General features: G+C 35.3%; 1 protein-coding gene across 1 annotated transcript in view; it reads left to right on the top strand.

Moving 5' to 3' along the window:
- ADAMTS20 (ADAM metallopeptidase with thrombospondin type 1 motif 20) overlaps positions 1–14,197 on the top strand; it is a 100,773-nt gene that overhangs the window by 61,739 nt on the left and 24,837 nt on the right. Inside the window, exons 25-28 of the mRNA XM_037390125.1 lie at positions 213–377; positions 597–887; positions 1,204–1,365; positions 2,112–2,288. Coding sequence (XP_037246022.1) covers positions 213–377; positions 597–887; positions 1,204–1,365; positions 2,112–2,288 — 795 coding nt within the window. The remainder of the gene's footprint in view (positions 1–212; positions 378–596; positions 888–1,203; positions 1,366–2,111; positions 2,289–14,197) is intronic.

Raw genomic sequence — 14,197 nt, forward strand, 5'->3', positions numbered from 1 at the left:
AAGCTGATGAGAATTCTTAAGGTCTTAAACCATCTGGCAACATTTCACTTTCCTTCCTATATGTGTGGCTCTATCAACATAACATGGAAATCTGGTTCTCAGCTTTTAATACTAAAGTCAAGCTGATGCTGAGCTATGTTAGTATTTTAGATGACTGCATGATCTTGTTTTGGTCTCCTAAAGTGCGATGAGCTTGGATTATTCTCTGACAGTGCTCTGCATCCTGTGGGAAGGGTGATCGTGCTCGCTATGTGAGTTGTAGAGATGCTCATGGAGGAATAGCAGATGAATCTTTCTGTGCTCATTTACCACGACCAGCTGAAATTTCAAGCTGCTTTAGCCCATGTGGAGAGTGGCAAGTTGGAAATTGGTCCCCTGTAAGTATTAATTGTAAATTTTTTTCCATGTGTATATTCAGGTTATGGGTCAAAGTCTCTGATTAGAAATGGGGACTTTGTATTCTATGCAAGTGTGATACAAATGGCACCCCTTGAAAAAATAAAGTATGCATTTCTTAATGTCAAAAGTAAATATAAATGTCTTTGGTTATTAATTATCAAAGTTCTGTCACAAATGTTGGGTTAATTTTTGGTCAGTGCACAGTTACGTGTGATACTGGAGTAGTAACAAGACAAGTTATCTGTGTCAACTATCATCAACAAATCAACGAGAATTACTGTGATCCTGAAGGCCGCCCTTCCAAAGAGCAGGAATGTAACATGCCACCATGTCAACCAGTTTATCATCATATTCCAAAAATACATGACCATCCAAGCCATTTTCCAGAAATAGGTTACCTTCCAATACACCATCCACAAGACAATAAAAACCAGTGGAACCATCCCTCTGTGGGAGGATATCAATGGAGAACTGGACCATGGGGAGCAGTAAGCATTATTTTTTTTTTAATATATTAATTTGTTTTCTCACTTGTGTGTTAACATTTCTAGAAATGTTATTGCAGTACAGATTTGGTCAAAAAAGCAGCACAATAATTTAAAAATTATTATTATTAAGAACATATTAAATTCAAAATATATTTTCCTGCAATTTCGACTTTTAAGTAGTTCTAAACAGTAGTAATTTTAATTAGAAAATTTCAGTTTTGAAAGTTAAAAAAAATAGAATTTTAAGTTTGAAACAACATATTTTACATTTTTCTGATTATGCAATGGTGATACATCTGTTTACATGTTTTGGTAGTGCTCTAGTACTTGTGCAGGTGGATTTCACCGTCGAGTTGTAGTATGTCAAGATGAGGAAGGAAGAAGTGCTAGCTATTGCGATGAGGCAACAAAACCTCCAGAGTCAAGACACTGTGATTCTGGACCCTGCCCACGATGGAACTATGGAAACTGGGGAGAAGTAAGATCATTTCACTTCCAAAGGGAAACGTTATTTACCGCATAAGCTTAGAAATAGTAACATAATTATTTGACTGTAAATGGAACCGAACACTATTTTTTTCCTTATTTAAAAAGAGTGTGTTTCAACCTGTTTAGATAAACTTTGTTCTTTGTTCTAATCCAGAACTGGGGTGTAGATATAAGCAGTATAAATATACATCCAAGTAAGTATTATTTAATAGCTCATTAGAAATGAGAATTGGTATTTTTGTCTCGTATTGCAGAATTACGGGAAAACTGAAACCCCAAAACCACATTGTATATGTATTTTACACTTAGTCAAAGTTAGACTGTGAGAAAATGTGCCCAGTGTGTGAGTTTTCTTTTTCCTGGCAGGGAAAACTAGTTTTAGGACCAATTTCCATCTTTTCCTCCTGTCAGAGAGATATATGCACATTTATTCTCACAAAAGGTTACTTCTCCTTGATCGAGTAGATTCTCTGTAACTGAGACTTTTTCTGCTTTTTGTAGAAAATTACTTATATACCAAAAATATGTTGTTTGGTAAACATTTTGGTGGGAGAATTTTTTTTTCATTATATGAGATAAGACCGTAAGTCCTTATTCTTGGATTTAGTGTCCAGGGAATATGTAAATAAACATAGTAAATAATACCATGTACTGATTATTGCTATATCTTTTTGGTTTAATGGTATGTGATGACTCTCTTAATAAAAATATTGGATATAAAATTCTGTATTTCAGTGTACTCAAACTTGTGGAGATGGAATAAAGACAAGACTGGTGATTTGTCAGCTTCCTACTGGCCAAATGCTGGGTGATCAAAACTGTGAAATCCTAGACAAGCCACCCAATATGGCACAATGTAATGTGCATTCTTGCCCTGGTGATGTTTCATGGCATCGGGGACCATGGAAATCGGTACGATAGCATTCACTAATATTTTTTGCTTTCTTGGTCTTTCTGTCGCTCTATTTTTTCCTTGTCTTTTAAAAATGATATTATTTTATTTCATAACAGTGAAATAATAATGCATGTGGAATATATTCTATGTAGTTTTATTAAGCAATTGTTCCTGCAGTCACTGAATTAAATGAGAAACAGCCATTTCGGTGGGAACAGTATCACGGTCTGTAAAACATCATAGGGAATATTTTGAAAATTACCAGAAATCATCATAGCTAATAGCAATACCTAATAGGTTGTTCTATTTTGGAGGGTTGTGATTTGATCTGTGTTTAAATTTAAAAGTATATGCTGTAATTTATACTGTAGTATTACCTACATGTTTATATTTGTAAAAAAAAAAAAGCTTTTTAGTGCATAACTTTTTTCTAATAGCATATTTCTAAAATAACTCACACATGTATATTACACTCTGTCATCAAACATTTTACTCCATATTACGTGTACATTTGTGTATAAAAGTTTATATTTGTGGTTTTGAAACAGTGACTAATTAAAGCTGTCTATGTATAATTATGTATGTAACTATAATATGTTATTGTCTACATGTCACTGTCTGTTAATGTGTAAAAATGCCTACAGTAATCACCATTAATCTTTAAAATTGCCACTAGTTAATTATTAACATACTGAAGTAATCATAGCAAGCTTTACAATATAGAGTATGTTATATTTCCCAAGCTGTGAATTTGAAACAATATTTATTATTGTGCTCAATGATGAGGAGAATAATAGCAATCGAAGGAGGTTGGATCCAGTTCTGGTTCCATCGAAATCAGTTAAAGACCTGTCATTAACATCCCTGGGAGACTGGCTAGGACAACAGTTTTAATTTTTATTTTTTTATTAATAAAATTCTGTAATTTGGTTCTTTGATCTAACATGGAAGCATTTTAAAAAATATTGTTTGATTTCAACTTTATATAAACACTAATAAATTACCTAATCTATTCTAATTTATTGCCAAAAGACTTTAAAATGAAAGTTTGAATTAATAATTTACACAGTTATCTCTTTCTTCCACTGTGCAAAACAGAGCTTTGGGTTTGTGTTTAACAGACAGGGTATCTTGTTTAGCCATTAGCCAAATATTAGTAGTGACTAATGCTTAATTAATGTATGCAGTTCAGGTGCTGAGAAGACAAGCAGGGCGTTTAGCACACAATTGCCTTTGAACTTCATGTTTGTTTTCCTTTTAGATCAAAGGTTATTTACGGCCAGTTCATTCCCGGGGTGATGCTGCAGTTTGTCCTGCATTAATAGGTTACCTGTAACCTAACATATGGGTTAGTTTTGCAAAGATTTTCATGTTGGTTTATATCTCAATTGACATAATAAACCATTTTTAATCTTTGAAAAATGAAGTTCAGAATGGAAGCTAGTTATCAGAGAGAGTTTGTGGCTTCTTTTTTATACATGACTGCAAGCTTTATGGTTATTCAGTCATAGTTTTAATTTCATCATGCTGTCACGTGGTGGTGTGCAGAAGCAAATGTAGCTGATTCAGGAAATAAAAGCCGACTCACATATTAACTATGCTGTCACTTCTTAGTAATTTAGCTAGTTTGAACGCTGCCAACACAGAAACTTCAGTTAATTTTTGTTGCTGTTTAAATAGAGCAAACTTTATTCGCTGAGGATGACTATGATGAAACAGCAGTAACAGCTTTAGTCACAGACACAGTTGTAGCCTAGCACAAATGACTTTTTTTAGCCTTCACCTATGGGTGTTTGACTAGAGAGGTGATAGTTTGGCAATAGATCGTGGCTCTGTCTATCTTACGCCTTTCTGGCGTACAATATGCTCTAATATAGGGGAATGTTAATGACTGGCCACTTTCTGGAGGCTGGAGTCATCAAGCATGTCACATATACACTTACTGACTTCTCTATAAAGACAGCAAGAACCGGATAAAAAACTATTTACATTTTATAAAAGTATTGAGTAATATTTATGTGTCTGCACAGCAATGCATTATACTTTTATACCTACTAGTGAGATGTCAATGTCAAAACTTAAGTATAAATGAAATGTGAGAATTCCCACGTGTATTGCCATGACAGATTCTTCTGTCTTTTACTTCTGGCATGCATGGCATGTATGTAATACATGGAGAGAGTGAGTAGAAGGAAGGGAATTCCCGAGTAATTGCTTTATGTGGAACAACTCCTTGACCTCCTTGAATATTGGCTCTGTGTCTGGCCCAGCTAATTCACAAATGGGTATCAAAATTACTTTAAAAACTTTTTCTTCATTCTGATGTAGCTTTGTCTAAACTATATCTGAACTAAAAACTTCGCTCATGGATTATTCTGGCTTTTACATATCCAGACAGTTTCCTCTTGGATTTATATTCAAGCAGAAATAGATTCAGAAAGAGACAAATAATCTAAGACTAATTCAGAATGCTGAGTCAGGAACCTGATCCACCATGTAGAAGGATTGCTCTAGTTTATCAGTTGTCAGTGTCTTTTATGCTGTCTTCCATACTGGGGCATTCTATCTTTTTCCGTCAGCTATCCCTGTATATATTTGAGGATAGAAGGCTTCTAGCAACATGCCTTGTAGGTACATTTCTTTCTATTTTTCTTTGACTTTACACAAGGTAATTCAAGTAAAACATACCTTGTAAATGCAGAAAAGGGCAGTTGCAAGGAAGGCTGTGGTTTGATTTGAAACCAGAATTCTGGTGACGCTTTCTGCAGTTTAGCAGCTATGGGCTGTTACACTTCAAAGCATCTGTCTGTGACCACCAGAGCTGACTACTACAAAGCTTAAAAGCTGTGTACTCCTCTGCTGATCTCTGCAGTTGTCCAAAGGAATATGAGGCAAGTAAATCTCAAATTCTAAAGGCTCGTACCACTCCAGGACACTTTCTCAGAACTATTATGCATATTCAGAAACTTTGTTTCTCTGAATCTTTGAAAATTCAGAAAAGTCCAATGTTTTCATATCACGATATCCAAGCCAGAAAGAAGCGCTAAAGTTTTACAGGGAGGATGACTAGGAAACACATCCTTTTGCCTGGAACTTGAGTTTGTTTGATGTCATTGAGAGACCCTGTCAATGACCTTTTTAGAATGTAGCTTGCAACTTCCACCCTCTTAGTTTTGTGCAAGTTTCTAACAGAATTTTCTTTAGTGAAGAGCTGAATCATGCTGCTCTCATTTTTTTAGAATTTTTTTTCCTTTCTGCCTTTTTATCAAAACCCAAAGGAAATGGAGTGGGTCTACACCCAGTCTGTGCATCTTGAGGGACTCTGCCTTGTTTTCAAACAATATTGGTGTTGATTCTTAATGTAAATGAGGAATGGTTGTCTAATATTTATCAGCCTAAATGCAAGTCTTTCAAAATTTGAAATATTTGATTTCAAGATTTCACTGCCTAGTTGGCATGTTTCTAAGTACACTACCTCTTTTTTGATATACAAAAATTACACTATAGATATGTGTATCTTGATATATACATATTTATAATGTATTTATACATTAAGTAATACTTGAGGTAAATATAGCTGCTTACTTTAATGGAGTTGCACCACCAGTAAATTTGCCCCATGCATCTTAGATGTTTTTCTTCTAGACTACTCCGGTTTCATTGGTGAGCGATTGAGACAATGAACCACAACTTCATGAAAGAATGAATAAATTGCAAGCTAAAAAGTATGGAAACCATATGTCACAATATATAATGTCAAGAAAAATTCCATAGCGTTCTGAACAGCTGGCTAAGAGTACTTTTGTTCTAGTATAGATTTTTATTGTATCCCTTTTTTCCACAGCACGTTATTGGGTTTTTGTGTTTAGACCATGCAGTAAGATTTCTGGTTTGTTTTAATTTTCAGCAGAGTGGTTCAGATTTTCTGACCCTAGTGACAAGAAGTTGGTTTTAACTTAAAGCATGAAATGAGGGAGTGTTACAAATTCACAAAGATACTGTAAGGTTTTAAAACTGAACTGTAATGACTAGAATTAAAAACTTCTTCTAGAAGAGTTGTAGAATAACCTGTATCAATTAAGTTGAAGAATGCTGCTTTGTTACTTTCAGTACTAAGCTTTTTCTCCACTGCACAGCATTTCCCATATCCACATGCTTTAGCATTCTTAGCCAAACAATCATCTGTTACCTGACAAAAATTATGTGGGAATATAATCAAATCAGCTGTTAGTTGGATCAATGGTTATGTTTAGATACAACAAATCTTCAGATATATAGTGCAGATAAATGTACACTCTTGCAAAGCTTTCATTTATAGCACCAATGTAAAGTGGCTATACTAGAGAATAAAATAATTTTAGCAGTGCTTGGTTGGGAAATAATTTGGCACGCAGTAGCAAGTTAGGAGATTTCCGGTGCCAAAGCCTTGACCTTGTACCTGGGCAAAATGTGTGATGTGAACATACATTTTGTTTTATTCTTCCTTCTGCTGTTTAATAGGTGATAACTCTTTTACTCATCTAGTACACTTTTCTCAGTGCAGTTTCTTTTATGGTACCTTCACTTCAAGGATTGTATTTGACTGCTAACTGAAATTTCCCCTTTTTATCTCAATTTCTTTTAAGATTTTGGTATTTACCTCTTGGTTAAGTGGTCATATCTTCCTTTCTAGTCTCTTTTTCTATGCCTCCTAGGCAGGTACTGTACAACAGAAAACAAGTGTAAATTTTGCAAAATTCCTGATACATATATGCTTTTACTGTGCTGTGTACCTTTCATTTTATTTATTTTCCTAAAGATTTTATGGAGTGTAAGGAGGAGTTACACTGGGGGAATAAAATAGGCTATTCATATATAGGAAGACAACACCTTTTGGCTTCACATAGTGAGGAGAGTTTATTCACATTTTTGGATGACAAAGATTTTGCTGTATTTAGGAGTTTGATTTTATTTTTGGTCCCAAATACTTTTTTCAGTGCTTAGCAAAACCCTTGGAAAGCCAGGTAGCCAAACAGCAAGGTTCCTGTTTAGGCAGTCGTGGTAGAAGCTGAGTTACCTTGGAAACTTTATACTTCATTAGGGCTTTCATTCTTGTATGAGTGGATAGCAACCTAAATTTTATCAGAGACATTTTAATCAGGTACGTCACAACTTGAAATACATGTTTGCTCCTCATACTTTCTTGTTCCTTCAGAGAGAATACATAGCTGGATTACTGAATCCAGATTGTAACGGTGTTTACCTAAAGGTCGTTGGAGTAGTCTATTATCAGTAAATCTTCATGGCACGTTTGAAACCAGATGGCTTACCGTGTGCCTGCCTTACCTGAGCAGATGCAGCACCAGAAGCTGCTGTAATTTGAAGTTAACAACTATTGCCACAAAAGTGAACGGTTAAGCCTTTGCTCTGTACCATCTTCAGTTTTACCTCAAATAGTCTTTTTGAGGTGTCCTGGTTTTCTCATCTGCACAGTTTCACATGTCATTGTGCAGCTTTCTTACTAAGCCCTATCATTTACAGTTCAGAGCGTAGCAAAGTTAAGGTCCATCTTGAAGTTTTTTTCTGCTTGACTTTCTTGAAAACATCTACATTTGGAATTTTGTTTGAATACTAATGGAAAAGAATTACACTGTCTAATGTGAATTAATTGTAGTGTAGTCATCAGCACTTTGTTTTCTTACATTTGTCTTCTTAGCATGTTGGGCTTCATGCTCTTTTACTTCACATTTATATTTTGGGTTGAGATATGACGCATCCAATTCTTTTTGAAGTTAAGACTTAGGAAGAGTTTGTCCTAAAATTTTACCATATACCAATTGTGAAGTCAAATAATAACTGTAGAATTCTTTTCTGAATTACTTTTTAAAGTTTTTAAAGATAGTTTCTGTAATTAAAGGGACCTTGGATTGGAAGTGGACCGACACAACTTTTCCAAGAACAGTACTTGTGCAGAGTGCTTTTACACTGTTCTAACACTATTAAAAGAACAAAACGCTGACAACAAACTAGTCATGTCAATTGTACTTTGTTGTTAGTAAAGAAATTAAGTATCCCAGACAAGTGTTTCACTCACTAACTGTTCAAATTATATTTTCTAAAAAGTCCCACAAAACTACAGTTTAGGAATATTATTTTTTCTGAGTTACTTGGGAACAGTCTAAATCTAACTGTGCTGAGATGTCTTTATGGTCAGTGATACAGGCAAATTTTGACCCTTACAACAATGTTCTGTTTGTCTGAAATGTTGATAAAGATTTTTATTTGTGTTTCTTTTCCTCACTTTTAGGATTTTTATGTCATTTCATAAGTATTACTTGTGATTTCAGAGGAAATAGGCATAAAAAGAGTGGATCAGCTAGTCTTCTAAGTTACCCTTTAAGTGTCAGAAACATCTTGCTGCTGTTACTTACTGCCCTTCAGACATATAATGGAATATTCTTTAACATGGCTGTTTTTCTAGTTCTTCAGTTTTCTTTTAGTCGCTCCAGAATACATAGTTGCTCATGTAATTCTGTCTTTGCACTAGTGGAAGAAATCAGTTATTAATGACTATAAATTTATTTAATAAGAATTAACATCCCAGTCCCTTTCCAGTGTTGTTACTGCCAGGCATCCCATTGACTTCTGTAGGAGCAGAAGCAACCCAAACTTGCATAAGTAAAATATTTATTTGTTTTCATTTTAATGCAGAAAATCTTGCTGTGTATGATAAGTGCCTTAATTCACTTCTTCTAATGTGTAAAAAGTATTTATATCTTTTAAATAATCTTTTATATTAAAAGGGAATTCAGAATCAGTGAACTTGGTTTTCAAAACCAGCTTCAGTCCTTTACCTCTACTTCTGCTGCTGCCTAATGTTGAACTTCAGAATACCTCATTACCAAAACAGCACATTTATTTAATATCTCACTGGCTGAAGTCTTAACGTTAGCATATGCTATTCATTTTTTTTAAACTTTGGAAATGGGGGATGCCTTTTCAGAGATAACTGATAACATATGTCACTACCCAAATAATGTCATAAACCAGACTTTGGATGGTGGATTTCATTTAGGGCAATTCTGATAAAAATGAAAGAAAATACTTGTTTCCAAAATTCAGAAACAAATATTTACTGTTCATCAAGTTCAGAGGAAATTTCTCCATTTTGGTGCTATGTTGCCTGTATAGCTTGAAATAATAAATAAGTTATAATGTATGTGTGATAATTTAATTTAATGACTGTGACTTGTGTCTGTGAAATACAGTTGCATTTTAACCCCTCTTTTTTATGAATGTTGTGTGGCTTTGTGTTTATACTGAATGTGTCCTTTATTAAGGAATGCTAATGTTTGAAGTCCTTAAAAAAAAAAAAAAATTAAAAAAATACGGGGGGATGGAAACTAACCACTTGAGCTGAAAGTTAGTGGTTTATTTTTACCATTGAGTAATCTTTGTGTGGCAGTGAACTTCATATATTTTGCTGACATTGTTTTCATGGGGGGAGGCTTTTATATTTGAACAGAAAAAAAATACATAAACCTTGTTACTGATAAAAACAGCAACTGATGCCATTGGACAAGTGGACTGGAATAGGTAGTTGGCACATGATCTTTGATGATAAAGCTTAAAGATGCTAGCTGTTGAACCTTTTGCTGGAGCTATAATTTTATTGCCCAGTCCTGCTCCTACTTAGTGACAAAAGACATACCGAAAACCGAGGATCATAATGTAATGCTTAACTCTTATTCTCAAAGACATTTTTTTTTTTACATTCCTAAAACACTTTTGCATGAGGAGGTTTACAGAACTTTAAAACCCTCCATGTAGAAAGAGGACAAGTTAAGAGGGGAACATAAAGTAAAACAAAAAAACACCCCAACAAAAAGCAAAGCAAACAAACCAACCAACCAACAAAACCCCCAAACGAATAGTGTTTCATGGAAGGGGAGAAAAAGCAGGTGGTCCTTAATACCATTCCTGAATGCACAGAGCCATTTAATGAGAATAAAAAGCATGTGAAGCTAGTGATATATTTATTTATGTTTTGCAGAGTTAGAGCTTTCAGAAAAGCTGAAGGGTTCTGGGTAGTCAGATCCATGTGAAAATCCTTCTGAGCCACCTGTATATATGTGGCAGTTTTCAAAACCCAGTTACAACTCATAAATATTGGTTCAAAGTAGTTTTGAGATGCAAATTTAAAAGTTATTAAACCTCTATGAAAGTTTTAGCACTTCCTAACACTTATGAAGTTTAATACACAAATATTTTGGTTACCTGGCATGGGCTAGGATATGAACAAAATGTTTCATAGTTCTCTGTTCTGGGAGTTCCTAGTCCTTTCTTCGAAAACCAGTAACTGTGGGAGACTGGTGACTCTGCTAAGATAGACTGCTCTATTGATCAGTGTATGTTCTGGCATGCATCTGTCTATGGCCCTTTCACTTCAGTGAGAGCAGGATCGGGCATTTAGATTTCCTGCTAGATCAGTCCTTCAGAAGCTTGCGTGCATGCTCACCTTTGTGCACGTCTGTAATGTTGGAAAAATTGATCTGTAAGTAAACTGAAAATACACAAAAGAGTGGCTTAGGTTGTAAACAAACTGTAATTTAGCATGTGAAGGTAGGTAAAATGTCTTTCTTATCACCTAAAATATACCCATATTTTCATACCCAATTAATAGATAACACATTTTTGTTATTTTTCTTAATTCTTTAGCTGACATTTAGTGAAGTGCCATAGAAGAAGTTATATTCGTGTATGCTTCTAAAAAGTTTGAAAAATTTCTGACAACACTGTATTGTTCCAGTATATATTGCTAATTCCAGTTCTTTTTAAAGTTCAAATACAAAACCTTAATTTTTAATCAAATGAAAAAAGTGAAGTGGTACTTTTTAAAGACACGCAGAGCTCATGTATTTGTTATTCCTTCTATTTCTGACCTACTGTTTTGCTGCTGCTACCATGATTAAAAATGATAAATCAGACATTGCAGGTGCTGGGGTCCAGTGTTTCTTCTGCTCATGTTTAGGCTTTTACAAACTCAGCTAAGACTGACTGATCTACCATTGTAAGACTGTATTGTCTCTAGTTACTTTTGTAACTGGTTAATCGAAAGGACTCTATCTCTTAATTTCATGGATTCTTCCTTTTTGTCTTAAGTTTTAAATTGTGAAAAGAATATGCAGAAATGCTTTTTTGTGTGCAACCCCTTTAATTGTGCAAATGTAGCTTCCGCACCAGAGATCCTCCATAGTGTTAAAAATACAGTCCAACCTTTATTATGAAAGCCTATGAATAAAACGTCACTTTCAAGAGGCAAACATTACTTTTCAGTGAGAGCGCGTATTATGTCATTCCCATGCATTTGTTGAGTTTTCCCAAGCTTCACAAGAGGCAGGAAGCTATCCTCCCTGTGCTGTGGTGCAATCTGTTAAACTGTGTCTGTTTGCTGGAAGCAACAGTGGGTTCACTTTGGCTTGTTCTTTGGCTTTTGCAAAGGTTTGTGAACACAGCTGCTGGGTGGACGCAGATATATCTGTTGTTCTTCATTTGGAAAATGTGTCCAGAAATTTATTCATTTATTGGAAACAGAAAACCCCTCCGCATTTATTTTGCTCATGCTGGTTTTCCTTGATATCTCCTATCTCCATTCCTGCCACCCTTCTTTCTTGATACTTGCACTTTACTCAGTTTGTCTCCAGTACTGATGCCTCCATGTAATTACTTAAAGGTATTACTAGTGCTACGTGACTGTGGAATGAAGATGACACTTGCTGAAGTCTGGCCAAATAAGCAATTTCTGTCTGCAATGGTGTCATGGTAAAAGTGCCTGTACCAAATACATTCTAGGAGGCGTCAAAGGCAAAGAGCAGGATTGCTGTTCAGTCTTGTAAATTTGGCACAAATTTATACTTGTAGATTAAGATTTTCGCAAAGACCTAGTGAGGGACTAGCTCTGTTCCTGTTTGCCACTGATTTCAGGAGAAAAGGTAAGGCAGAATTGTCTGCTGGGTTTTTTAAATTTACCACTGTTCCTGTATTTTTAATGGTGATTTGCCTCAGGCATCCGTTGTATATATCATTCAACTGAAAGATCATAAAAGTTCCATCAAAAAAAAAAAACAGACATGTTGCAGGAATGCTGACAGCAATGTAGTTGATCTGTTCCCTCCCTGCCAGCAATTAAGCTGATTGTACATCTCATTGTTTTAATATACACTGTCGTTAATTACAGTGATAATGTTGCTTGAATGAGGGCTGATGTGAAGTTCTTAGCAGAGGTACATGCAGACCTTTCAGTGACGCTTAAGACCTGCACATGAGGTAGTAGAGCCTGTCAAATGGCTGCTGAAAGGTGGTAGAAATACCTGTTTCTGACTCTCACATGGTAATAGGATGCAACAGATTCAAATCAAGAAGAAATAAGGCAGGAAGAATGTACAATTCAGTTTTTACTGTAATTGAGAGATGAAGTGGAACTATAAAGGAAGTGTTAAATGAGATACAAAATGTGATATGCCATTACTATTGAAGGAGAACATATTAATCATCAACTCATGAAATCGTGATTATTTTTTTTTACATTTTCAAAAACATCAAGCAGACATTAACAGAAACACACGGTATCTTCAGTTAGCTTGATGCTTGGTTTTGCATGTCACTGATGCTCTCATGTAACAAGGTGAGCATGCTTGCCGCTGGTAGGTGGTTTGCTGTTAGGTTACTGTTGTGTCTGATAGCGAGCTCTTCTTCCAGGCAAGCTGAAACCTGAAAGAAGCTAATATCTGGGGGGAAACTGAGTCTGATTTTGGGATTTTGACTCAACTATTCACATTTGAGTCCAGTAAAGTATGATACTCATTTTCTGTGAAGAATTTCCCTGTTTTTCTAGCCTTTCTTATTTTTGCCACTGTTCTGTTCATCTTGTTTAATTTCCCTCCTCTTCTACTGTGCCACACAATCTTCCATCAACAGCCACGCTAATATCTCCACAATCTGTGTGAAATGGCTTTGCCACAACATCAAATACAATAAAATGTTTCTCTCATGCCTTGCATTATACTCGTATGGAAAATGAGAGGATGGTAGTCTCCTCCCTGTATGCCACGTTGACTTAATCTTGTCCAAAAATTGAGCCAAATTTTAGCCCTTGTTATGGAACTTAGACTTTAATATTGCCGGGGTTCAGATTTTTCTTTCTGAATTATGCGATCTCTACTTTTTAGGCTTTACAGTGAACTTTTATGAAAGGCTTTTGCTTTATTTATCAGTTGTCAGTCCCCCTAAAGCTTGAGATTTTTACCTGGCACCAAGAATTTTCACTCTACAGCAGCAGAGTACATCTCCAAACAAGTCAGGACAAAACTTTTGTTTGAAAGAAAAAAGATAGAACTTAGTCTTGAAACAAAATGTTGTCCCTGTAAGTTGGAAATTAATTTCTGAAAATGAAGAGTAATAAGACTTCTACATTTTTAGAAAAAATAAAAAAAGGAAATACAGGAAGCGTAGTTATATAATATGTAAATTATGGTCTGTCATTTACAGCAAAAAGGTTCTTTTAATGAGGACACCTGAAGTAGCATATGTGAAATACAGTTCTTAGGGCACTGAATTATTATCTGAGCACGTCCTTGAAAAGGACTTGGATATAACTGAATATCCACCAGGACCTAAAGATACAGGCAATTTAAAAGCCAAATCCTATAATTGCTAAAAATAATTTAGCAGCTGTTTTGGTGGTTCTTGTGTTGTTGTAATAGCTAAAGGCTTCTTTGAAGATCCAATTGTGCTACGTGTATTATGTAGGTAAAACAAAGAGGAGGTTGCAGACTGGAAAAGCTTAGTCTCGTTATGAGATGTATGTAGGCAGGTTGGGAATGCATAGCACAGTGCAGCCTGGCTAAGTGTCACAGTAGGTGAGGAGCTGAGCGTGGTAACAGCATGT

Source organism: Falco rusticolus, chromosome 5, assembly GCF_015220075.1.
Source record: "Falco rusticolus isolate bFalRus1 chromosome 5, bFalRus1.pri, whole genome shotgun sequence".
In the NCBI taxonomy this organism is placed as follows: Eukaryota; Metazoa; Chordata; class Aves; order Falconiformes; family Falconidae; genus Falco; species Falco rusticolus.